Source organism: Pipistrellus kuhlii, unplaced genomic scaffold (genome assembly GCF_014108245.1).
Source record: "Pipistrellus kuhlii isolate mPipKuh1 unplaced genomic scaffold, mPipKuh1.p scaffold_m20_p_10, whole genome shotgun sequence".
NCBI classification, from domain to species: domain Eukaryota; kingdom Metazoa; phylum Chordata; class Mammalia; order Chiroptera; family Vespertilionidae; genus Pipistrellus; species Pipistrellus kuhlii.
Genome location: NW_023425405.1, coordinates 48,818,233 through 48,843,592, shown reverse-complemented (window position 1 = coordinate 48,843,592; position 25,360 = coordinate 48,818,233). Strand labels below are relative to the sequence as shown.

The window sequence follows — 25,360 nt, the reverse complement described above, 5'->3', positions numbered from 1 at the left end:
CCACTTAGTGTTTTCCACCACTTTGTGTCCTAAGATAGAGTTTGGACCTCAGGGCCCCTAGTCTAATCACTGCTTGTCTAACGGGGAAGTAGGTAACTATACAAGACCAATTTGTCCCTGTCTACTCCCCTCAAACTGAACTTCCCTGAGAATAGAGAGTATTGTTCTCTTAAGCATCTCCATACACTGAACACAATGTTTTGCACACAGTAGATATATATTACTACATAATAATGCCTATTATCCTATTTAATAAAGAGGTAATATGCAAATTGACTATCACTCCAACACACAAGATGGCCACCCCATGTGGTCAAATATGGCCACCCTCATGTGGATACAGGATGGCCACCACAAGATGACCAACAGGGGAGGGCAGTTGGGGGCAACCAGGCATTCAGGGGAGGACAGATAGGGGTGGCCAGGCTGGCAGGGGAAGGCAGTTAGGGGCAATCGGGCTGGCAGGGAAGGGCAGTTATGGGAGACCAGGTTGGCAAGAGAGGGAAGTTAGGGGTGTCCAGGCAGCAGGGGTAGGCAGTTAGAGGCAATTGGGCCAGCAGGGGAGCAGTTAGGTATAGATCAGACTGGCAGGGGAGTGGTTAGGGGGTGATCAAGCTGGTAGGCAGAAGCGGTTAGGGGCAATCAGGCAGGCAGGCAGGCAGATGAGTGGTTGGGGGCCAGCAGTCCTGGATTGTGAGAGGGATGTCTCACTGCCCATTTAAGTGGGATTGAGCCTAAATGGGCAGTCGGACATCCCTTGAGGGGTCCCAGATTGGAGAGGGTGCAGGCTGGGCCGAGTGACACCTCCCAATGCACGAATTTCATGCATCTGGCCTCTAGTATATAAAATAATACTATTATCCTTAATGTGGATGTGGATTATAGTGTAGTTGATTGGGTGTCTGGATAAGACATTTCTTTTAACTGTGTGATTCCTTGCCCTCACAAGCATTTTGCATGCACCTAGGTGGGGTGAGGATGGCGGGTGAGTGCTGGAAGGAGAATAAGAAAACATTTCTGTGTGCTAGCTTTCCAACATATGCTCTTACTTAGACTCTGATATGTATATATATTAAAACAAAAGTGTGTGTATGTGTGTGTATGAAGGGATCAAACACTTGTTTACCCTAAAGGCTTTCCTCTTTATTATGAAGTTTTCAGGACTGTTTGGAAAGTTAAAATTGGGACTTTCTGTAATGATAAATCTCCCAATTCTTTATTTCTGACTCTCCTTTTTTATTTCTGTGCTACCTTCCTCCCTTTATGCCGCAAATACAGGTCCTATTGTTATTAGAAACTTTACACTGTGGACTTCAGCTTTCTTGTTTATAAAAGAGAATATTGGGCCACATATTTTGGAAAAAAATATTTTTATTGATTTTAGAGAGAGAGAGAGAAAGGGAAAGGGAGAGACAGAAGCATAGATGAGAGAGAAACATCATTATTCCACTGCCTCCTGCACAGCCCCTACTGGGATCGAGCCTGCAACCCAAGCATGTAGCCTGACTGGCAATTGAACCAGTGACCTTCTTGGTGCATGGGTGGATGTTGAACTACGGAACCACAAAGGCTGACTGGACCACATTTCCAAGGTGGCTGTCTGTGCCAATGTTGTATGACAACTAATGGAAAAGATCTATAATTCTTTGGTGGTTCAGAGAATATTAAAAATGCTCTGAATAATGATAATGTATGTACTGCTGATGATAATGTTTAATAGGTCCTATCATTGTGTCAAGCTTTGTACTTTATATATATCATCTCATTTAATCCTTACAACAATTTCATGGAATTTCTAAATTGTTTTCATGGCAGTTGGTAAGACATAATACTCAATTGAGAAAATGGAGAAACAGGATTAGGAAGAAAAGAAATATTTATGTTGAAGAGAGTCATTCTGGAGTCTTTCATATAGGTGAAATTCCTGAATGTGACATTTCACTGTTACCAAAAGGAGCAATATTGCAGGTTTGTATGCATTTATGTCTTAACTAGTTATTTTCACAATGTTTGTTTAAAGAGTGGCTTTATGAATGATAGAAGCCTTATTTTGAGGAAAATTTTTTTTTTAATAATTAGCTGTTGGCTGTCTCATTTTATGGAGGCTATACATACATTTGGAAGCTATCAGATAAATATGACAATAAAAATGAAGAAATTAAAGCTGTAGGAAATAAGAATGAAAGTAATGTTTTTCCTTTCTCCTTCAAACACATATTGTCATTTAAGGTGCAACAGAGTTTAGATACATGGAAGTCAGCAGAGGAGGGAGCTGGGCAGCGGGATGGTGGTGGTGGGGGATTCGTAACTGCCCACACCTCGTCTAACAGGCTTCCTCCAATCACAAGTCTTATTTTTTTTTAAAATATATTTTATTGATTTTTTACAGAGAGGAAGGGAGAGAGATAGCCAGAAACGTCGATGAGAGAGAGACATCGACCAGCTGCCTCTTGCACACCCCCTACCGGGGATGTGCCCGCAACCAATGTACATGCCCTTGACTGGAATCAAACCTGGGACCTTTCAGTCCGCAGACCGATGCTCTACCACTGAGCCAAACTGGTTTTGGTACGAGCCTTATTGTTACTGCCATAGCTGATGCCATAATTGGAGGTGGAGGTGGAGAGTGTGCAGATGCAACAGGGATGGGAGCGTTCTGAGCCCATAAAGATATCAAAAAACATGATTGATTGTGGGGCTTAAAGAAAGAAGATCCTATTTGTTTTTTATAAAACAAAGTCCAGAGGAAGACAGTACAAGGCTGCCCCTCTACAATGTCAATAAAAAAATGTGATTCTTCAATGTTTTTACCCCACAACCCTTAGCACCTCTTTGCTTATTGTCTCCTGGTTATAATATGGCTACTCTATTTTCAGCCTCAGATCAAAATAAGGGGAAAACTCACAGTGGTAGAAGGCAAAAAGGTTGTTTATCTTTATTAGGAAAGTCTTCCCCAAGACTCCACAGTCAAGACTTTAATTGATGTATTTTAGGCGGGAACTTTATCACCTGATCATGTCTAACTGCAAGATTGCTAGGCAGGAGGATACTTTGAGAGGGTTTGAGTGAGTTAAGCAACCAGTTGGCACCTGGATTGGAACTTCCAGTCATCAGCCAGTATTTATTAGTAAAAGGGCATACCTGCCCGGCTGTGTGGTTCAGTGGTTGAGCATAGACCTATGAACCAGGAGGTCATGGTTTGATCCCTGGTCAGAGGACAAGCCCAGGTTGCAGCTCAATCTCCAGTGGGGGGCATGTGGGAGGCAGCCAATGGATGATGCTCTTTCATCACTGATGTTTCTATTTCTCTCCCCCTCTCCCTTTCTCTCTGAAATTAATAAAAATATATTAAAAAAGTAAAAGGGCATTCCGCCTTGCCAGAAAAGATTTGTTGGTTGGAGTAAAAAAGCAAAAACAAAATAAACAACAACAGTAACAAAACAAAAAAAAAATCCCACACACAACTGCAACAGATGAAAAGCAAGGTAGTATTTAAGAAGTCAGTACATAAAGGAACTTTGGTTTAATGCTCTTCTATCTCCCAATTCAAAGAGACCCAAAATGCCAACTAATAAAGATCCAAAACACTCAGAGTCAGCAAACCATCTCCTAATTTGACCCAGGGTTGAACAGAGACTTGTACACAGAAACTTCAAGAGTTAGGACAGGCTATCAATTTGTATGTTTTCTCATAAAAGTTTTTTTCAATTTGATTATATAGTGATTAAAAAACAGTCCAGACTCAGTTTTTCTGGAGAACTGGGTTCATATCCTGCATCAGCCATTTATTAGTAATATGACCTTGGGCAATTTCAGCCCTCTTAGCCCTTGCTTTTTTAAACATTCCCATCCTCATCTCCCTAACCAAACTGGAAACTTATGGGGAAGAGTTTACACTGGAATAATTGAAGTTTTAGAATCCCCTTTGGAAAAACCCATTTCAGAATGTCAGAAACATGTAGAATTATTGAGAATGTTGCTCGGTGAAAACCATGGCCAAGTTTTTGCATTTTAAATGTTCCTTTCTGATATTGTCACAGATGGGGACTAGGCCCAGGAGTGGTTCTGCCTCTGGCCTGCCTGCTCTGTGTGGGTTCTTGCCTCGTGCAGAAAAGATTTCACAATGCGAGTCCAGGTGATTCTGAGAGTATGTTTATTAAAGCTGGGGAAGGTCCTAGGGTAGAAGAAGCAACAGGAGAGAACCTGCTTTGGCTCCCTAGAAACATTACAGGAAAGAAGTGAGCCACACAGTTAGGTCACTGGGAAATCAGAGAAAAGGGAGGCTGTGGAAGACAGGATTGAGGAGTTAGTCCAAGATGAGCTGCCACTGCCTGCTGCCTCCTTGGTTGCAAGTCTTGTAGGGATCTTTACAGTGGAGAAGAAAGTAAAAATTTCATACCCGACAGTTTCTAGAAGCTGGAAAAGGAAAAGAAATGGATTCTTTCTAGAGCTTCCAGAAGGAATGGAGCCCCAACTTCTTGATTTTAGCCCACGGAGATGCGCTTCAGACTTCTGACCTCCAGAACCGCAAGATCAATTTGTGTGTGAAGCCCCTAAATTTGTGGTAATTTGATAAATTTGTGTGTGAAGCCCCTAAATTTGTGGTAATTTGTTACAGCAGCAACGAGAAAAACCGAATACAACAGGATATATTTTATATATTTCCATTTGTAACATTACTAGCCCAAACTGACATGTCGACTATGAAATGCATTTAAAGCCTGGTACATCTAACCCAAAAAATCTGTGCTCTTCTGCTCTGTTGCACAAGCTCAGCTCTTATTAAAGGATGACCCTGTGGCTTTTCTTTTTCTGAGAACAGGCATGGGTGTGCTCCAGAGAGAGCCAGACCAGCATCATTTGTCTTGAAGGTTTTTCCTCTCTCTTCTGGGGGCCAGAATCTTAGGGGAGGGTTTCAGCAGAACATTCACCAGCTTTCCAGGGGGCATTTTAAATATGCTAATGCATCAAAATGAGTGTGTCTGGGAGTTTGGGATTATCCTCTGGTTAGCTTCACTGCTTTACTTTTATCTTGGGTCTGTCTATAAATTTTTTTTTTTTTTGTATTTGTTCCCCTGACTTCATCCATCCTTGGGTTTAGCAGATACAAATGGCATGAATGGAGTCTCTGTTCTCTATTTCCCTGACCACGGTGAGTTAAGCTATTTAGTCTCTAGGTAGGGAAGAGAGGTATAAACCATTTGCTCTCAAGTGTCCTTGGTTAGGGGAGATAAGGCCTTGCAATTCACTAGCTGGCTGTAAACTGGTTAAATTGTTTGGCCTTAATTTTCTTGTCTCAGTTTTCTCATTCCACTTGCCCAGGAATTTTCCTAGCTTCTTACTATCCTGCCTCAATATCTTGTCATGGGTTATTATCCCGCTTCCGATCCCTTCTTCCAGCCTGCTTTCCCCCTCCACTTCATTGTGGAATGATGTAGAGGCCCTTGGGGACAGAAGACTTGCAGAGTCTGCCAGAGTTTCCAAAAGGCGCCAGAAAAGAACAAGACTTTTGGGTTAAGTTTTTGCCTTTTTCAGGAGGGACAGCTGAGGATCTCAGAAATTAAATGACATCCCTAAAGTGACATAACTATAAAGCTGCAACCAGAACTTGGTTTCCCTACGTCATTGGCTAGAATTATAGCCTCTATATCATTTTGTTTTTCTTCTGGAGAATTCTAAAGAAATATCTATCTATCTATCTATCATCTATCTATCATCTATATATGAATATTTTACTCTTGAGACAAAAACAATAATTAAAAAACCATTATATATCTGTTTAATTTTACTACCCTTAAATACGAGTAATTGTGCTTCTTTTTAAAATGACTAAATTTTTATATGACACTAAAGCACAGCATTATTTTTGGAGATATTCTTAAAATTTTCTCAATATAACAAATTGTTAGTGTCCATTGAAAATGCATAGGTAGCTCAGCTGGTGTGGCTCAGCAATTGAGCTTCAACCCATAAGCCAAGAAGTTGCTGGTTTGATTCCTGGTCAGGGCACATGCCTCGGTTGTGGGCTTAATTCCTGGTGAGGGTGTGTAGGAGGCAGCCTATGTTTCTCTCTCTCTCTCTCTCTCTCTCTCTCTCTCTCTCTCTCTCTCTCTCTCTCTCTCTCTTTCTTTCTCTCTCTCCTCTCTGAAATAAATAAAAACATATTTTTTAGAAAATGTATAGGTAGTAAAAGAGTGTATTTATAGAATAGTGTAAAACTAGAAATTAATGATTCTAACACTCATGTCTTGAATAGTTGATTTTGTTAAGCTCATTTATGCAATAGACTTGCAAAGTTAATTTTTAAATCAAAGTTTTAAAATGGCATTTAATGTGGTGACTTCTCTGGTCAACTGATTCTCGGAATTGAGAAATCAATGTGTAAAAGCAGCAAAAATATAATGTAAGTGGGATCTAATTTTATTTAAAATTTTGGAAGTATTCATTTTTAAAATAAATGGAAATTTGTACATTTAGGTTGCCTGATATTTTGAAGAAATAATTAAAAACAGCAATCTGGAATGGGATAGTGTTTGAACTTGGAAAACACATTTAAACTGTAGGCTTGCTTTTTGATCCAGTAAGATCAGCTCATGAAAACAAGTCAGGTCCTGTTTTATAATAATTTTTCTTAGTATCACTTAGTGATGAGGAAAGGCTGCTTAGTTAGCAGATGGTAGGGCTCATACACTATCAGTCAAACTCAGAGCTTGTGGGAGGGTTGGCAAAGACCATTTTCCATAAAAATGCAAGGTTTTTTTTTTTGTATGTGTGTGTAATTTGGCAAGGAATACAGAGAAAAGCCTTATGTTGGTGAATTTGGAAAGTCTAAATAATGTTGTTAAGTAATGTAGTTGTCTTAAAATGTAAAATTGCTTAATTAGCTTAAATATACAAGCAGCATCTTAGGGCTTTCATTTTAAACTACAACTTTTGTTTGTTTGTAAAAAAAAAAAAAAGATAGACAGCATGTGGACTTGCAAAAAAAAGTTATAAAATCACCTTCGGATTTTATAGTGTTGATGACTCATCTTCCTTGGGAAAAAGAAAATTCAAAACCCTGGATAGCTATTAAAACTCAAACCATCTTGAAGGAGAAGAACCAGATGGTTCAGACCTTTCAGATTAAATTACTTAGAACTGCTATACAAAAGAGTATTCTCAATGAGTTTTTTAATTTATGTTTTGATAACCTCAGGGGTCAGTCTAACCTCAATCCAACAAAGCAGAGAGCGGTTCCAGGTTCCACCGGTATGTACTGTGGGAGCTACAGATAGGGAAGGTTCCAAAACCACATTGCTCTATGAGGGAACTGTGTGTGTGTGTTGGCTCGGTCTGTGGAATGGGTGAGAAAGCAGACGAAGCAAAATATCTGAAAACTGCTTTAGTATCAGTTTATTTTTGGGTGAGGATTGCTCTGCCCATAGACCTTGCTTTCATCGTGTCAGTCATCAGGAATTGTATCTAAGCTAAGTAGTTTATAAAGGATCTCGCTGTAACATTTTAATGACTTGTGAATTGTACAAGATGCTACAATAATTTTAGCAAGAACCACCCTTGCAAAATGGTACATCCATTTGTAGGATGAAAAACTATATCCTAGAAAGAGGCACGTGGACATTAAGGGCGTGTGCTCTGGAGTCTGGGGGCTGATTATGTCACCAGCTGTGTGACTTCAGGTATGTTGTTAATCTTGTTTCTAAACCGAATGATCTGTAATGGGCTAATGATACCATTTCTTGTATTTGTTATTGTGAGGATTAAACAAATTAATGTACATGAAGCGCTTACAGGGGTCCTCAAACTTTTTAAAGTGGGGGCCAGATCATGGTCCCTCAGAGAGCTGGAGGGCCGGACTATATGAACTACTAATTCCTACTGTAACACCTCGGCTGCGCTCACTGCCCAAAAAACCTGGCGGGCTGGATCAGACTCCTCTGCGGGCCATAGTTTGAAGATGCCTGGAGCCTTAGAACAATGCCCGGCATGTAGTAATTGCTCAGTGGAAATCACCATTATTAGCATGCTGAATTCGATGACTGAATGATGAAGCCACTGGATGGGAAGTCATGGAGACTGGCTTCTGAACTTAGCCGTGCTGGCTTGCTGACTTCCCACAGGACATCTAACTTCTCTCAAGCTCAGTGTAAAGACGTTGAAAACCCCTAGCAAAGAGAATGTATTTGTAGTTTCTTCTGTAAAATGAGAGGAGGGTAGGTTAGATGGCCTCTGTGATTACTTCTAGCTTTAAATGTCTCTAAATCTTGGATGGAAACTATAATAGTATCCCAAGAGGAAAATGTTAGGAGTGAAAGCAAAACATCCCAGAGGGCTTTGCTTATGTTCTTGTCCCTGCTTGTAACTCTTTTCCATCCCACCCTTTAGCTTGACCAGGTCTTTCTCATTCTTTACTGGTACATCTCAGCTTAAATGCCACCCAGCAAAGTGACCTCTCTTAGCTACCCAATCTAACATTAATACCTGCTACAGTGCCTGGTTCTTTTCCTTCATAGCACTTCTCATTGTAAATAACTATTGATTTTTAATAACACTTTTGTTTTTTTGTCTGCCCACCCTAAGTTATATGTTTTGAGATTTTATATTTGTTTTAATTACTTATTAATCCTCGGCACCTAAGAGATTGGTACAAGCAGGCACTCCATCAAGATTTTATTTAACCATTATATTGAGTGCCTATAATGTACAAAGCAATGTTTTAGGCAGTGGGGAAATAGCAGTGGATTAGACAAATAGTCTTGTTCATATGTTAGCATGAGAAATCAGATAGTAAATAAGTAAATAAACACACAAGAACATGTCATGCAGAATTACCGTATTTTCTGGCGTATAAGACGACACTGTATTCTAGAAAAAAGCCTGCTCAGATTGGCCAGAGTCAGAGAGGCGGTCTATTAAAAAAAGAACTGGTGTTGCCTCAGAAGTGGGGGGTAGTCTTATACAGTGAATACAGGCCTAAACCTATGTTTTAACTGTAAAATTAGGGGGTCGTCTTATACGCTGGAAAATACGTAATGCTCTGAAGAAAATAAATTGGGTTAAAGAATGAACACCTTTACCAAAAGGAACAGCAAATACAAAGGCAAAAAAAGCAAAAATAAGTAGTTCCCTGCTCAACAAAGAAATATTTTGTACTAATTAAATTTTTTGGCTATCCCATGGAAAATGTGCTTCTTATTTTTCTTTTATTTTCTTTTAATAAGATATTAATATGCTTAATAAAAACATTATGCAAATTAAAAGCAAACAAGTGGGACTAGATCAAACTAAAAAGCTTCTGCACAGCTAAGGAAATCATAAAAAAATGAAGGATTGCCCTAACCGGTTTGTCTTAGTGGATAGAGCATTGGCCTGAGAACTGACAGGTCCCAGGTTTGATTTTGGTCAAGGGTATGTACCTTGATTGCGGGCACATCCCCAGTGGGAGGTGCGCAGGAGGCAGCTAATCAATGTTTCTCTCTCATCGATGTTTCTGACTCTCTGTAGAAAATCAATAAAATATATTTTAAAAAAGGGGGGCTACCTACCAAGTGGGAGAAAATATTTTCAAATCATATATCTGATGAGGGGTTAATATTCAAGGTATACAAAGAACTTTTACAATTCAATAATAAAAAATCCAAAACAAATCAACTTAAAAATGGGCAGAAGATCTCAATAGACATTTGTCCAAAGAAGGCACATAGATCACCAATAAGTAGATGAAAAGATGCTCAACATCAGTAATCAGCAGGGAAATGCAAATCAAAGCTACAATGAGATACCACCTCACACCTGTCAGAATGGATATCACCAAAAAAGACAGCAAATAAGTATTTGTGAGGATGTGCATTATTGGTAAGAATGTAAATTGGGGTAGCAATTATGGAAGTTCTTTAAAAAATTAAAAATAGAACTATCATATGATCCAGCAATTCCACTTCTGGGTAGTCATATGAAGGAAATTAAAACACTAACACAAAAAGATATATGCGCCCCAATGTCTACTGCAGCTACAATAGCCAAGATTTGGAAGCAACCTAAATGTCTACTAATGGATGATGAGATAAAGAAGATGTGCTATGTACACACAATGGAATGTTATTCAGCCATATAAAGAATGAAATCTTGCCATTGATGATAATATGAATGGATCTTTAGGGCATTATGCTAAGTAAAATAAGTCAGATGAGAAGGACAAATATTGTGTGATATAAACAAAAACCGAATAAAAAAAACCCCAACTCATAAATACACAGAGAACAGGTAAGTAGTTGCTAGAGGTGGGGGGTGGTTGAAATTGGTAAATGGAGTCAAAAGTACAAACTTCTGGCTATAAAATAAATAAGTCATGGAGATGTCATATACAGCATGCTAACGATAGTTAATAATACTGTATTGTATATTGGAAAGTTGCTAAGAGAGGAGACCTTAATTAAAAGTTCTCATCAAAATAAAAAATACTTGCAACTATGTATGGCTATGGATGCTAACTAGACTTATTGTGGTGATCATTTTGCAATATATACAAAGATAGGATCACTATATTGTACACCATATTTAACTAAGGTGATGTTAAATATCAATTATATCTCAATTTAAAAAAAGAGAGGTTGGGGTGTGCTAGAGAGGGCTGTCAGGGAAGGTTTCTCTCTGCTGAATATTTGTTGAAATGAAAGAAAAATAAAGGCAAGAAAATGGCAGAAACATTTCAGGGCAACGAGTAGGTCAGTTTGGCTAGAATGGGGAATTTATGTTGGGAGGACAGATATAAAATTGGATGATGGGATGGGGCTAAATCGTTAAGGCTTTGAGTGTCCACTCAGGAGTTGGGCTTCACCAAATTGGCAGTGACATGATGGTTGACTTACAAAGCTGTTTTCTTTAGACTTCATCTGTCTTTCCTCTCCTCCTCCTGCCTTGTTTGGGTTGTGGGAGGGGGAAGGGGAGAGGTTAGGCAAAGTCTGAAGGCAGAAATAATCTTTTCTAAGAAGGAGCACTTGGATAACACCATGGGAATGAAAAGGAAGACTCGTGTGAGAATCAAAGCTGAATTCTGGAACCAGCCGTCTGTGGAGTGAAAGGGTGAAAGAAGAGGCCCATAGCATACATAGCATTAAGTCTGGGTGACTAGAGGAGTGGGAAACTCAGAACTAATAACATCAGGAGCAGAGCCAGCTTCTTTATTGATCTTAAATGCATGACTCACACCACTCACCACTTACTCCTGACTCATGTGTCCTGTCTTGCCAAGTGTTTTTCTTTCCATACCATACAATGTTCCATGGAAATGGTTGGTTGAATCTCATTCAATTTAGATGTTTACCACATGTTCTAAATGGTTTGTGATCTGCATTGAAGCAATTAACCAATTAGTTCAAGAGTTTGTGTTTTATGTTCAGAAGACAATTCTCCTTTATCGCACTACAAAATAAAATTAATTAGGAGAGCACTGCTACCCCTACTCCTTCCCTGCGCCTTCCCCGGCCCCATCATCTCTAATTTCTTTCTTTCTATTGATTTATTCCCTCAGGCCTATAAATGTATTCAACTCACCCTATTTCTTTAAGACATTTCTCAACCCTTCTCCTCTCTATTTTTATCCCTATATGTGTTGTCAGACTTCTGACACTATCTCAAACTACTGAGACCCCCAGAAAATTCTTTAAATTCATTCTACCTGAATGTTTCAAAGGCACAAGCCAATCCATTGTTTCCAAAATAGAACTCATCATTTCCTTTCTCTCTCTCCCCTCTATCCTGTTTCTAAACGAATAGCATTATCATCAACTTGACTGACCTAGCTAGAAATAATCTTTGACTTTTTTTCCTTTATCTTCCACTACATTTTTTTAAAAACTTGTAATCTCTCTTATTTTCTCTTCTGCATTCCTTCTGGCACTCATTATCCATCAGTGACATTGTTATTAAAGCTACTTCATTGGGTCTTTCAATATCAGCTCTTGACCTTGACTCATTTTTCATTTGCTTACCCAGAGCTATCTTTATGTGTCAAAAATCACATTTACTCATGTCCCTTTGCTGCCTAAAATCTTTCCTTGATTCCCATTGGCTTTAACATGCCCCATAGGGCCCCTTATGTTCTAATTCCTCCCTATGTCTCAGCTTCATTGTCTACCATTTCTTCTTAGGAAGACTTGGCTCTAGCCAGGCTGAGTTGCCTTTTACTGACTTAATGTAAGGCTCTGTTTCTAGCCATTATGCCCTCTCTACACAGGATCCCCTTTTCTCCTCATTTTTTCCAGAAAGACTACCTTTGATCTTCTATCCTCTCCCTCGGTCTTGTTTGTTTCCCGCCATATGTTAGTTACCCCTGAAGCACTTTTTGTTTTCTGTTATAACTGTCTATTTTTTGTTTTTCTCTTAAACTATAAGTTCCTTGAAGACAGGGACAGTATCTTACATGCTTTGAATTCATAATCCCTACATGCTCACTAAATGTTGGATGAATAACAATTTTTTTCTTTTCTTTTTAGACCCACTACTACAAACTTGGTCTAATTAAGGCCCCAAGAATTCCTTAATCATCAAATCCAATTGACTATGCTCACATTTCAAATTCCTTGTTCTTTCTGTAGCATCCGACCATGCTTCTTTCTTGAAATGCTCTTTTTTTGGCTTCTATGACATGGCATTTCCTGGTTGTTTCCTTGGGGAATTATTTCCCTCACCTCATGATAAGTTTCTCACTCTACTCTCATTCCCAACCTCTATGATATACCTCTGGATGTTGACCTTGACCCTCTCCCTTTTCTCTATGCTCTCAATAGTCAAACTTTTAATCATCATTTTATGATGCTGGTATTAATGTGCAGGTACTTATTCTAAAAATTTACCCATTGTTTATGTAAAATTCAAGTTGAATTAGGTATCCTGTATTGTATGCAGCAAACTGAATCCAGATAGAAATGGAAAATGGTATTGAGTTAGGGCCCTTCATATTTAAATTAGGGTAATAATGGGCAAATAATAGGGTTCTAAGAATTAAAATGAAATACCTAGCACAAAGGAAGTACACAATTAAGCATAAATCCCCTTTCTACTTCCTTTTTATTGATGGTGCGTTGTTAAAATTGACTGTGTAGAATCCAAGATGATACCAGAGTAGGCAGAAGTTGTATTCACCTCCTCCAAGGTCCAAAGTGGAGTTACAACTAAATTATAGAACAACCAACCTTAATAACCAACTAAAGACCAGCTGAGCAGAAATCTTATAACCAAGAATAAATAGAAGAAGCCATATTGAGAATGGTAAGAAAGGTGGAAATGTGAAAAGAACTGGCCCCACACCAATGTCCAGCAGTTGAGAATCTGTAGGGATATCTCAGCTGTAAGGTCCCCCTGAGCAGTGTGGGGTCTCAACCTCATCCAGGCTCCCCAGGACAGAGCACTAGAGGCAGGAAGAGGAGCCCACATAACATCTGACTGTAAAAATCAGTGGAGATTCTGTCTGCCAGGGAGACAGCGATTCCACTTTACAGCGATTCCACTTTGGGTATATATCCGAAGAAACCCAAAACACTAATTTGAAAGAATATATGCATCCCAGTGTTCATTGCAGTGTTATTTACAATAGCCAAGTTATGGAAACAACCTAAGTGCCCATCAATAGACAAATGAAGGAAAAAGTAGTGGTGCATATATACAATTGACTATTACTTGTCCATAAAAAAGAATGAAATCTTACCATTGGTGACAGAATGTATAGACCTAGAAGGTATTTTGCTAAGCGAAATAAACCACTAAGTGAAATCAAATGCCATATGATTTCACTTACATATGGAATCTGAAGAACAATATAAACAAGTAAAACAGAAACAGATTCATAGATACAGAGAACAGACAGATGCTTGCCAGAAAGGAAGGGGCTTAGGGCTGAGGTCGGCAAAGTCATTAGTCAACAGAGTGGCAAACCACATGTGGCTCACGAACTGCGGTTTGCCCACACTAAATATTCATTAGATATACTTAATCAGATATACATATATGTCAGATATACAAATATACAGATTGCATTTAGATCTCATGTCACACCTGAAAAAGTATTCACATACTTTTGCTCCATGTGTAATTAAATGTTTTTCAATAACCAAATCAAGCTTCAGATTTTTGAATTGAAATTAAATTAAAATTTTGGTTCCTCAGTCATACCAGTCACATTTTAAGTGCTCAATAGCCACAGAAAGCTGGTAGCTGTTGTATCAGATAGTGAAGAACAAGTGTAAATTGGGAAAAGATAGAAGAATACAGAGTGAAAAACTTGGACATTAATTATTTTTTATGCCTTAAAATTCTAATATACATGAGAAAAAGCTCACATTAGGTCAATTTCAGAATATCTACCATTGTAACCATCAGAAATACCACATTAAAAATAAAATTAATGTCTATAGAATGCCCCACTTTAGGTAGGCAAGACAAGATAAGAATAGTCCAGGTTGTATCAATATTTAAAACTTTGGTAGAACATGTAGTTTAGCATGGACTCGGATTGTTCAGTTGTTAAGCATTTTACTCTTGGGAATTCTATCCAAATGGGATGTGGTTAAAACTTTCCCTAACTGTTTGGAAGTACAAGTGTTGTTATACTTTTTGACATGAGATGTTATATAAAAAGGAATGGTTTCTTTAAACAAGGAACAGGAAACTTTTGACCGGTCAAGGCTTCACTTTGACTTTGGGTGAAGAGAATGGCTCCATTAAACAACGGAGGTTTACTTTTGAGCACATTTAACCTTCAAGTATATGGGTGTTGGCAGAATCTTCACATGGATATTACTTAGGAGCATTTGTCAGCAAAAGTGAAGGAAATCATGATCGCTTGTCAAGAAGTTTATGATTGGAAAATGTCTAATAATTATAAGCATTTGGAAAAATGTTCAAAATGGTGTTTATATGCTGAGGACTGAATTTTATGCTGAAAGGTGTTTTATAAGTAAATAAACTCATTCTATTCTAGGCTGGAACAATCTATCATTCTAGAGTGGGGTAAGGTTTCTGTGGAAATTGTGCAGGGAAACAAATCCTAAATGTAGAAAACTAGAGTGTGAATCTTAGTTCTGCATAACTGTGTGTTATGGACCCAATGTTTGTGTCTACACCAAATTCATATGTTGAAATCCTAACCCTCAATGAGATGGCACTAGGAGGTGGGGTCTTTTGGAAATAGTTAGGTTAAGATGAGGTCATGAGGTTCAAGCCCCCCATGGGACTAGTGCTCTTAGAGCAAGATGATGGCTAAGAATAGACAAAAGAGCTTCCCTCTGCCTTGGGAGGAGACAGTAAGAAGGCAGCCATTTGCTGGCCAGGAAGAGAACCCTTACTAGGAGTTCAAATTCCATCTCTTCCACCTGCTCCTCCACCCCATCAGTATCCCCTCAGTAACACACTTGGTGCTCTATTATAGTCAGTGAACAGGAACCCTGCCCAGTTAGCCCCCTCTATTTTAGCCTTTCCTCAATATTTCTCCCTATGTAGAGATCCTTCCCCATTTGCAAGACATGTGCTAATACCCCAATATCAATCTAACACCACAGGGAATTAAGGAATATATTTTTTTCTCACCACAAACATTATAAATTGTTTCTTCTGGAACTTGTTTGTTTTAGAGAGAAGAGGGTTACAACATCTTAAAATCTAACTGTCTTTATGTTAGAAGGGACTAGCCTAGAGGTCTTTTCTTCGATAAAGCTGAAATCTGCTGATTTTCCCACTCAGAAATGCTAATTCCATCACTTGAGGTCATATGAAAATATCTGCAGTGCTCCTTGCACTTTAGATTATTGTCAGCAGTCTCCCCATCCCAAGAACCATCCCTGGTTCCTTCCAGGAGTATCATTCATTTGCACCGGAGTCAGGAGGTTCAAGGAGTGGACAGGAGGCTTGACAAGTCTCAGACTCTAGGAAGATTGTTCTTGCAGCTGCCTCTATGTTCCTTAACTGGAATCCTATACTAGCAGGACTCATTCCAACAACTTAGAGGTGAGCAGGCTTCCTTGCACTTGTAATTCTTCTTCCCACTAGGGTGGAAGGTTCCTCTCTATCTTTTGTCCTCTTTGTTACATCCCTTCATTTCTCTTGTGACATGGGCTTTCAGTCCCCTTGCTCACCTCATTAGTTGTTCATGCACCTCTACATATTTTTCCTCTTTTCTTCCAAAGATTGAAATACCCCCTGGCTCCTAGCAGGTATGGATGCACATTGAATAAGAGCATCAAGCAACCTCAGACTTTATACTTACACTAGAGGCCTGGTGCATGAAAATTCATGCACGGGTGGGCGGGGGAATGCTTCATCCCAGTCTGCACTCTCTTGCAGTCTGGGAGCCTTCAGGGGATGTCCCACAGTGGGCTTCAGCAGTCTGGTCTCCCTCTGTGGGAGGCAACCAGTGGGCTGATCAGGGGAGGCACAGGCAGCGAGCAGCTGGCCCTGTCCCCCCATCGCCTCTCTGCTGTCCCTGGTTGCTGTGAGCCTCTCCCTCCTACCCCCATCGACATCCCCTCCTTCTGCCCACTGGCATGCACATTGGCAGGCCTGGCTCCACTTACTCAATGGTCTCCCCCCTTCCTCCCCCACTGATCGGTTCCACCATTCGGTCGGTTTACATATTACACTTTTATTATAGAGGATATAGTTTCACTGGTATATGGTTTTTCTTAAAACTTCTTTTTTTCTTTTTCTTCTGTGCTACATCTTTCCAGTTTGGGGGTTAGGATGTCTTGCCCATGAGAATTACCATGCAGTGATTATCTATGGAATTGAATTAAAAATCCACTCTCACCTGCCTGATGTTTTCCCCAGGCAGGTGAGAGTGGATTTTTAATTCAATTTCCATGTTGGCAACAGCCTGTGTTTCTTATGGAATTGTTTTCTAATCTTTTCAAGTATAAATGCATTTAACATTTAAAAGTTCTCAATATATTGTACATTACACTACAATGGCATGACTTCCTAGGAGAAAGTGGTAATTGCACTTGAATTCTTTGCAAAGTTTATTCCACACTAAGATGGGGAACACTTGCTTTTAAAATATTTCTGGACAGTACTCTATGGAATCCATAAGGTATGATTGTCACTGAGTAGGTTAAATAAACTATCAAATACATAACTCCCCACATATTGGAGAAAGCATTATATGGCCTTTTTAAATAGCTCCTGTTTTCTCTATATAGACAAGAATGCAAGTATACCTTTCAAATAAGTCTGTCTCCGCTCATGTAAGAATCTAGCATCTATATATGATATGTTGGATCCAATTAGATAGAGCTTTTTAAAAATTACAAATAATATCTTGTTAGGATTTGTAGTTGAAAATAATTTAATCACGTTGATATGGAAAAGTAAACCCTTTTAGCTTAACACTAACAATTACAATTAGGCATGGAGGAAGCCTTGAGAGATTATCTCATCATAGAGCCTCATTTTGCTGATGAAACAGACTCAGAGGAGTTAGGTCACAGAACTGGGTTGAACAATATCCTCCCCAAATTCACGTCTACTAGTAACCAGAACCTCAGAATGCGATTTTATTTGGAAATAGGATCTTTGCAGATATAATTAGCTAAGATGGGGTCACCCTGGAAGAGGGTGGGTCCTAAGTCCAAAGGCCAGTGTTTTTATAAGAGGAAGGAGAGGGAGATTTCAGACACACGCAGGAGGAAGAAGGCCACATGATAACAGAGGCGATGGTTGGGGCAAAGTAGCTACAAGCCAAGGAAAGCCAACAACCACCAGAAGCTAGGAAGCTAGGAAGCAACCAGAGGACACTCTGCTAGTGCCTTCAGAAGGATGGCCCTGCCAGCACTTGATCTCACACTTCTAGACGTCAGAACTGTGAGAGAACGTGTTTCCGTTGTATTAAGCTACCAGGTTTGCGGTAATGTGTTACAGCAGCCGGAGGGAACGAAGTTAATGATCTTCCAAGGAGCAGTGGTGATTCTGGAATAAAAGTTCAGGAAATAAAGGCCCGGCCCATCCAGAGCAGCTGTGCTCGAGGTTCTTCTGTCCATTTGGTGTGTTGGAGCTTACTGGGTCTTAATGACTTCTCCTATAGCGTGCAGCCCTTAGGGCCTTGCTTCCTGCCTCCCTCCTTCTTTAAGTTGTTCTCAGGCAATGCTTACACAAATTTTAGTATGTACATGTATCTTAATAAAGTTTAAAGTAAATTAATATCTATACTTTCTTCCTGAATAATTACCAGAATTTAGGACACTCTCTAGTTTTAGAACAGTAGTATTATCTAATGTTTTGTTTCACCTTGTTGTTGTTGTTGTTTTTTTTAAAAATATATATATATTTCTTCATTGATTTCAGAGAGGAAGGGAGAGGGAGAGATAGGAACATCAGTGATGAGAGAATCATTGATCAGCTGCCTCCTGCGCATCCCCTACTGGAGATTAAGCCCACAACCCCTGTCACGTACCCTTGACCGGAATCGAATCCGGGACTCTTCAGTCCATAGGCTGGTGCTCTAGCCATTGAGCAAAACCAGCTAGGGCAAGTTATGGTGCTTCAGATAAAATTCCTATCTTCAGATAAAGTTCCAGCCCTTAAATCCCTGCTTCTGCAATATATGGGTTACCTTATCATTATTAATAGCAAAAAATGCTAAGTGGAAGAGTTACATCAAAATTCATATTTTTTTCAAAATTATATATTTCTTTTCTTGGTGTTTAGGTTTTCCTCAACCTCACTTTAAAAGATGTGGTAAATTGTGGTCAAGTTTGCCACTCCTGGATGGCAATGACACAAAGTAGCACATTGTGGAATCATGTAAGTAGTCACTACCTGAATCTGTACCTTTACTGTTATGTGCTGCCTGACACACGGGGATATGTCTGAGTAATGTGTCGCTAGGTGATTTTGTCCATTGTGTGAACATCCTCAAGTGCACTTACACAAACCTAGATGGCATAGCTTACTACACACCCAGGCTATATGGTTTAACCTATCACTCCTTGGCTACAAGCGTGTACAGCATGTGACTATACAAAAACAACATGAGATTAAACCAAGCACAAGAGAAAATGATGCGATTAAAAGATGTGGCAAACACGAGATGTCTGAGGATACTGCCTGGCATAACACAGCATCCTGTTTCACAGCGAACGTTTTGTGTGTGTGAGTAGAAGGAGTACACACTAAAATAACCACTCATAGTCTAATAAAGAGCTACTCCAGCAACATAGTCACCTATTACCAAGTATTATGTCCCGTGTGTAATGGTATGTGCTATTCTTTTATATGACTGGCAGCTCAGTTGGTTTGTTTACCTCAGCATCACCATAAACACGTGAGCAATGTGTTACACCACAATGTGATAGGAACTTTTCAGCTCCATTATAATCTTACGCAACCGCCTTCGTACAGGTGGCCCATCATTGGCTGAAATATTGTTATACGGTGCATGGCGATATTTTAGTTCTCAAAAGAGAATGGACTGCTCTAACCCATATGCAGTACTGGCTACCTTTCTTCCTCTCCCCGCTGTGTGGCCACCAAGAGTAGGTGCCCTTATTTCTCTCTGGTGCAGGCACAAGCCTGAAAGATGAGAGAAAAAGGCCATGTTATTTTAGAGGGACATTATTCACTTTTTCCTAATTTGAATGGTAGGAATAAATGGACTATTATTTTTGGATTGGTACAAAGTTCTATTGTACCAGTTAGACCTTTGTACCAGTGCGTAATTCAGGATACTGCAGAGATAAATGAAAACACTGCAAGTAAAGTTCTAAGTGTAGAGCCTGTAGGTAAGGGACATGAAATAAATATCAGCTATATTATTCGTTCAAAAATATAACAAAGCAGCCCTTCATATGGCACAAAGGAAAAAAACAACTGAGCATGAAATAAGGATAAAATACACATCACGCACACAAAGCTTGTTTGCTATTCTCTGTGTGTTTGCATGCATACAGACACACATACACCGAGGCACTTTCTAATATGGACTTCCTAGGCCAGTACCTCAGTGCCCTTCCCATTGTACTATTTTTTTTTTTTTTTTTACTGTTCTTGTAACTTAAAACATGCCTGTGTTTCTCAGCCCAAAAAGACATTGGGGAGAGGTCTCAACCAACAACAAAAATAAGCATGTTTTATCCCTGATGACTTCTATATTCTGTTTCATGGATGATGCTTTAATCTCAGCAACTATGATCATTGATGCCATCAACCAATTTTGCAGTCGCAACCTTCCCTCTGTTGCCTAAAGCTCTCAATCAATAGCTGACTTTGCCACTGTATTTTGATCACTGATGGTTGAAGGACTAATGATATCTGTGCTTAGACTCGCCTATGGATAAATGACCAGAGCCATCCTGCAAAAACACTAAAACTCATACAAAGAGACTAAAAGGACAACGTGTCAAAGGCTCTAGTTTGATAAGTCATCTCAACATTTTTATATCCCACCAGAGCACCATTCCATTGCTTGGCTGTACTGTTATGCTCTCATCTTGTGCAACAATGGCAAGAAGAAAATGAGCTTCTGTCTTAGGTAACCCATAATGGCTAACAAGTTGAGTATTCCTGTCTTAAATTTATTTTCAGTTTAAGGCAGTTACTCTCAGACTTTGGCATGCATCAGGATCATCTGAAGGGATTGTTAAAACGAATTGCCCATGGCCACCCACAGAGTCTCAGTAGGTCTGGAGTGGGGCTTGACAATTTTCATTTCCAACAGGTTCCTGGATGCTGCTGATTCTGCTGGTCCTAGAACCACACTCTGAGGATCAAAGTCAAGTGGGGTTTAAATAAGAAATCTCCTCCAGCCCGTGTGGCTCAGTGTTTGAGCATCAACCTATGAATCAGGAGGTATCTCATGGTTCTATTCCTGCTCAGGACATATGATCCCCAGTAGGGGTGAGCAGGAGGCAGCCAATCAATGATTCTCTCTCATCATTGTCATTGAGGTTTCTATCTCTCTCTCCCTGTCTGAAAAATTATATATATATAAATTATATATATAAATTATATATATAAATTATATATATATCTTACTTAATGCCAGATTGGGGGTTACTTTTTTCCTTTGAGAAACCCTTAAAGAAGAAAAAAATTAATTCAAATGGTCTGAAAGAGAAATAATGTGTACAATATTAAGATGAAGACAAATACTTCTGAAGCCTGGAAGAAAAAGCTAGCACTTCTGCTCAGAGCCCTCACTGGGTAAAGATGGAGACTATATGAGCATATGGCCTTGAATAACAAAGCCAGGATAGGAAGTTAAGTTTCATTATATTCAGCAAATTTCTCTTTCCACAATTCTATGTTGCCCTTCATCTTCAATTATTTTTTTTTTCTCAAACATGGTACAACTATAACAAGCATTTTAGCATTAAGAATTGCTTTGTTGAGAAAGCAAAAATTTGTATGTTCATAAACTTACCTTTTCAACTGAAAAATACTACTAATACTGTGGTATTAATGTCATTGTTTATCAACTAGCCCTGGCCACTCAGAACTCACATAAACCTCTTTGCTCTTCAATTTTACCTACAGTCAGCCCCGTCCATTCCAGTGATCCTTTCTTTTCTCTAGAATAGGGGTGTCGAACTCAATCAGAGAAGGGGCCAAAATCTAAAATCCAGCCTAAATCGCAGGCCGAATGGTTTACTGAACAGTCATAAACTGTCATTGTGATGGAAACGCAGCGGAGTGCAGTGATGACAGCGCGGTGCGGGCCACATTGCAAGGCCTGGCGGGACGGATTTGGCCCGCGGGCCTTGTGTTTGACACATGTGCTCTAGAATAACGTCCAAATTATGACTTACGAAAAGGTCATTATAACGGCACACTCTAAATTGTCTTTCCCATGGTCAAGGAATCAACATACAGCCTGTGCTCATAAAACAAAAGGCAGAAATATCATCCCAGACTGCATTGACATTGAAGTGGGGGAAGGCAGCCTTGGGGCTCGCTTGAGACAATGGAGGTGTCCAGTCCACTCCAAGATAACTGATCTGGGTTGGGGTGGATGTGAAGCCACCAACCCACACAGCTGCTGGCCTGGACTGGACATTTTGAATCTGTTTGTAATTAAACCTAGGAATGACCATGAAAATCAACAACAACAACTCCCCCTCCCCCCCACCAAAGGAGTGATGTTATAAAAAAACGTTTTAGTCCTCGATGCTTTAAAAAGATTTAAAAATTTTACATGCCAAAGATCTTTCCCTTTCTTGATATCTTCTGTTTATCCTTTTTAGATTGATTTTTCCTCAGTAAAAAATGAGATCATGGATAAATATGTTATGTACACTCTGCAAAGGTGGCGTCTCAATGTGCTGCGCTTGAATTTTCGAGGTTGTCCGCTCCAAGCAAAAACTTTGAGATCTGTCAGTAAGTATGTTAATTACAACTGTTTTTGCTTTCTTGTATTTTAGTTAAACAATTGTAAAGAAAGGTAAAAAGAAAATGGAAACTTCATTTTCAATCTTAGGCCATAAGAATGCCAATTACAAACATATAAAAAGCTTATAATGTAGTCAGCTCTTGCTGGATTGTATACCCTAGGAGTTGATCCTTTCTATATTCTAATTGATCACATTTTCTGAGTATCTAGCATGTGTTTATCTATATATCATCAATTTATCTCCTAAAAGACAGAAGAACATATTCTCATTTAAAAAATTCTGACAATATATAATAAAAGCAAAATTTCCCTCAAACTCATACACTTACTGAAAGATACTCAATCTAATGCTTTCTGTTTTAAAAAAATATATTTACATATATGTGACTAAAAAGACAGTTAAAATTTTTAACATGAAAGAGGCTACATTAGTTTATATTTTCCTTTGTCTCTTAGAAATATTTTCATGCCAATACATAGATCTACCAAATTATTTTTATTATCTTTTATTTTTATTGTTGAAAGTATTATAGAAGCCCCTTTCCTGCATTCCCCTCCCTCACCTCATTAGCCCCCTTACACAATGGAATAATTACTCAGCCATAAAAAGAATGAAATCTTACCATTTGTGGCAACGTGTATGGATCTAAAGGATATTGTGCTAAGTGAAATAAAGAGAGAGAAAGACAAATGCCAGACGATTTCACTTATTTGTGGAATCTAAAGATTAATATAAAAGAACAAACAAAACAAAAACAGATTCATAGATACAGAGAATAGACTGATGATTGCCAGAGGGGAGAGGGTTTGAGGGACTCAGTGAAAAGGTGAATTGATTAAGAAGTACAGATTGGTTATTAACTGTATTTTACTTTCCAAAATAATTATTGGAAAGTAAAGCCCAGCATAAGGAATATAGTCAATAATCTATAATAATAAAAGCATAATATACTAATTAGACCAACGACCTTCTGGATGAAGCCGGAGCTGCAAGGAAAGCCCAGGTCCTGGGTGCTGGAGGGAAGCCAGTGCTGGCAGCTGGGGGAAGAAAGGCCTACTCTTGCATGAATTTTGTGCATTGGGTTTCTAGTCCTATTTAATAAAGAGTGAATATGCTAATTGACCTTCACACCATGGCAAATATGGCAGTGCCCACAGCCAATAAAGAGGGAATATGCTAATTGACTGCCATGCCCTCAAAGATGGCAGCACCCACAGCCACAAGATGGTTGTGGCCAGTCCCCTCAGCCCTGCTGGGGTAGCAGGCACATGGCAAGGCAGGCCCAGCCGTTCCATGGGCCTGCATCTGGAGTCCCCCTGTCACCTCAGCCCCCCAGCCACCAAGGGCTGCCCAGGGCTAGCTGAGGCTCAGGGCTGGCTGAGGCTTGCACTGTTGGCAGTAGCAGCAGCAGAGGTGTGATGGAGGTGGCCCCTTCCCCTGATCGCCTGGTCACTTCCCGCCCCTGAGGGCTCCCGACTGTGAGAGGGGACAGGCCAGGCTGAGGCACCCCCTACCAGTGCATAAACTTTCATGCACTGGGCCTCTGGTATTCTAATAACTATTCACTGTGCCAGGTGGGTACTGAAAATATCAGGTGAGCACGTTGTGAAGTTTCTGACTGACCACTCTACTGTACACCTGAAACTAATACAAAATAATATTGGATTTCAACTGTAATAAAACAACAATAAAGCGCACTCTGCAGCCCTGTACAGCAGAAAGGGCTTAGGTGGGCCTGAATCCTAGCTCTGCCACCTGTCAGCACTGTGACCCTTTCCAACTTACCTAAGCCTTGGGTTTCTCGTTGGAGAAGGCAGATAGTATTACCCACCTCAAAGGACTCTTCTATGAATTAGAAATAGAATGTGTGAAGCTCTTAATGCAGTGTCTGGCATCTAGCAGGTACTTAAGAAATGCTCATCACTATTTGTCCTGCACCATTTCCTGTGTTTTGGGAATTTGTGCAAGTATCAAATAAGACCAGTTGATAAACATTTTAGGAGTATCTTGAGATGAGAAATAAAAATGTATTCAACTCCATGTGAGTAAGAAATCTGTATAAAAAGGAGAAGGTGGGACTTTTAGGGATATGCACATATTTCTTTTTTAAATTTTTTTATTAAATTATTATCTCTGTACATATACCATTGCCCCCAATACACACATATTTCTTTCATTTTACTCTTCTTCCTAATAGTACAGCTTACTGTCAAAATTCAAACTGCTTTGGGGTGGAGTTAGTTTCCAGGTATTGCCTCCCTTTCCCCCTTTTTTTCTTTTTTTCCCCCCCTCTCATTGAGTTAATTTTAACCCACAAACCCAAATGATAGGGCCTCTTAGGCAACAGCCCACTCTCATTTCCTTTGATATACCTCTTTTTGTTTTGTTTTGTTTCTGCTTTATCCCAAATCCTGCCCTGAATCCTAATTTCATCCTTTGTTTGATGCTCCTTGAACTATCAGGTTAGCGGGAAGGGCTCAGCCCCTTCCCCTTAACAGGTGGCTTGTAGCCTGAATGCTATTGGAAAACCAGTTCCATTTGTCTTTGCTGTATTTATACCTCTTCAGGGCTCATGATTCACATGAATCATCTACATTTCCTCCTCATTTTCTGACCAGCCTCCAACAGAGTTCTCAGGTTCTCTGCTGTTGCTTGTGACAATTCTCCTTCAGGTCTAGCTTGACAGTTTTGCCAAGAATCAATGAAGAGTAGTTGAGAATTTGGAATGCACAACAATCAGAAATGGAAATTTATTCAATGTATAAGCTGACTTATTGAAAACAGGCGGGGTGGGGACAACGTGAGGACGGAGGGAAGAGGAAGACATTTTATTATTACCAAGCGTTTGTATCTTTTCATTTTGGTCGTGTTTAGGCATGTTCGTACAGCTATCAAAAGGCATGTAAAAATGAACATTAAAAAAATTATTTTTAAAAAGCAGTAAAAACATTTATACAGGACATTATGAAATTGTAATGTCATTAAGA

General features: G+C 39.4%; 1 protein-coding gene across 1 annotated transcript in view; it reads left to right on the top strand.

Annotated features, from left to right (window-relative positions):
• Positions 1-25,360, top strand: part of FBXL13 (F-box and leucine rich repeat protein 13) — a 145,874-nt gene that overhangs the window by 23,899 nt on the left and 96,615 nt on the right. The window contains exons 7-9 of the mRNA XM_036429642.2: positions 1,816-1,968; positions 18,694-18,789; positions 22,227-22,359. Coding sequence (XP_036285535.1) covers positions 1,816-1,968; positions 18,694-18,789; positions 22,227-22,359 — 382 coding nt within the window. The remainder of the gene's footprint in view (positions 1-1,815; positions 1,969-18,693; positions 18,790-22,226; positions 22,360-25,360) is intronic.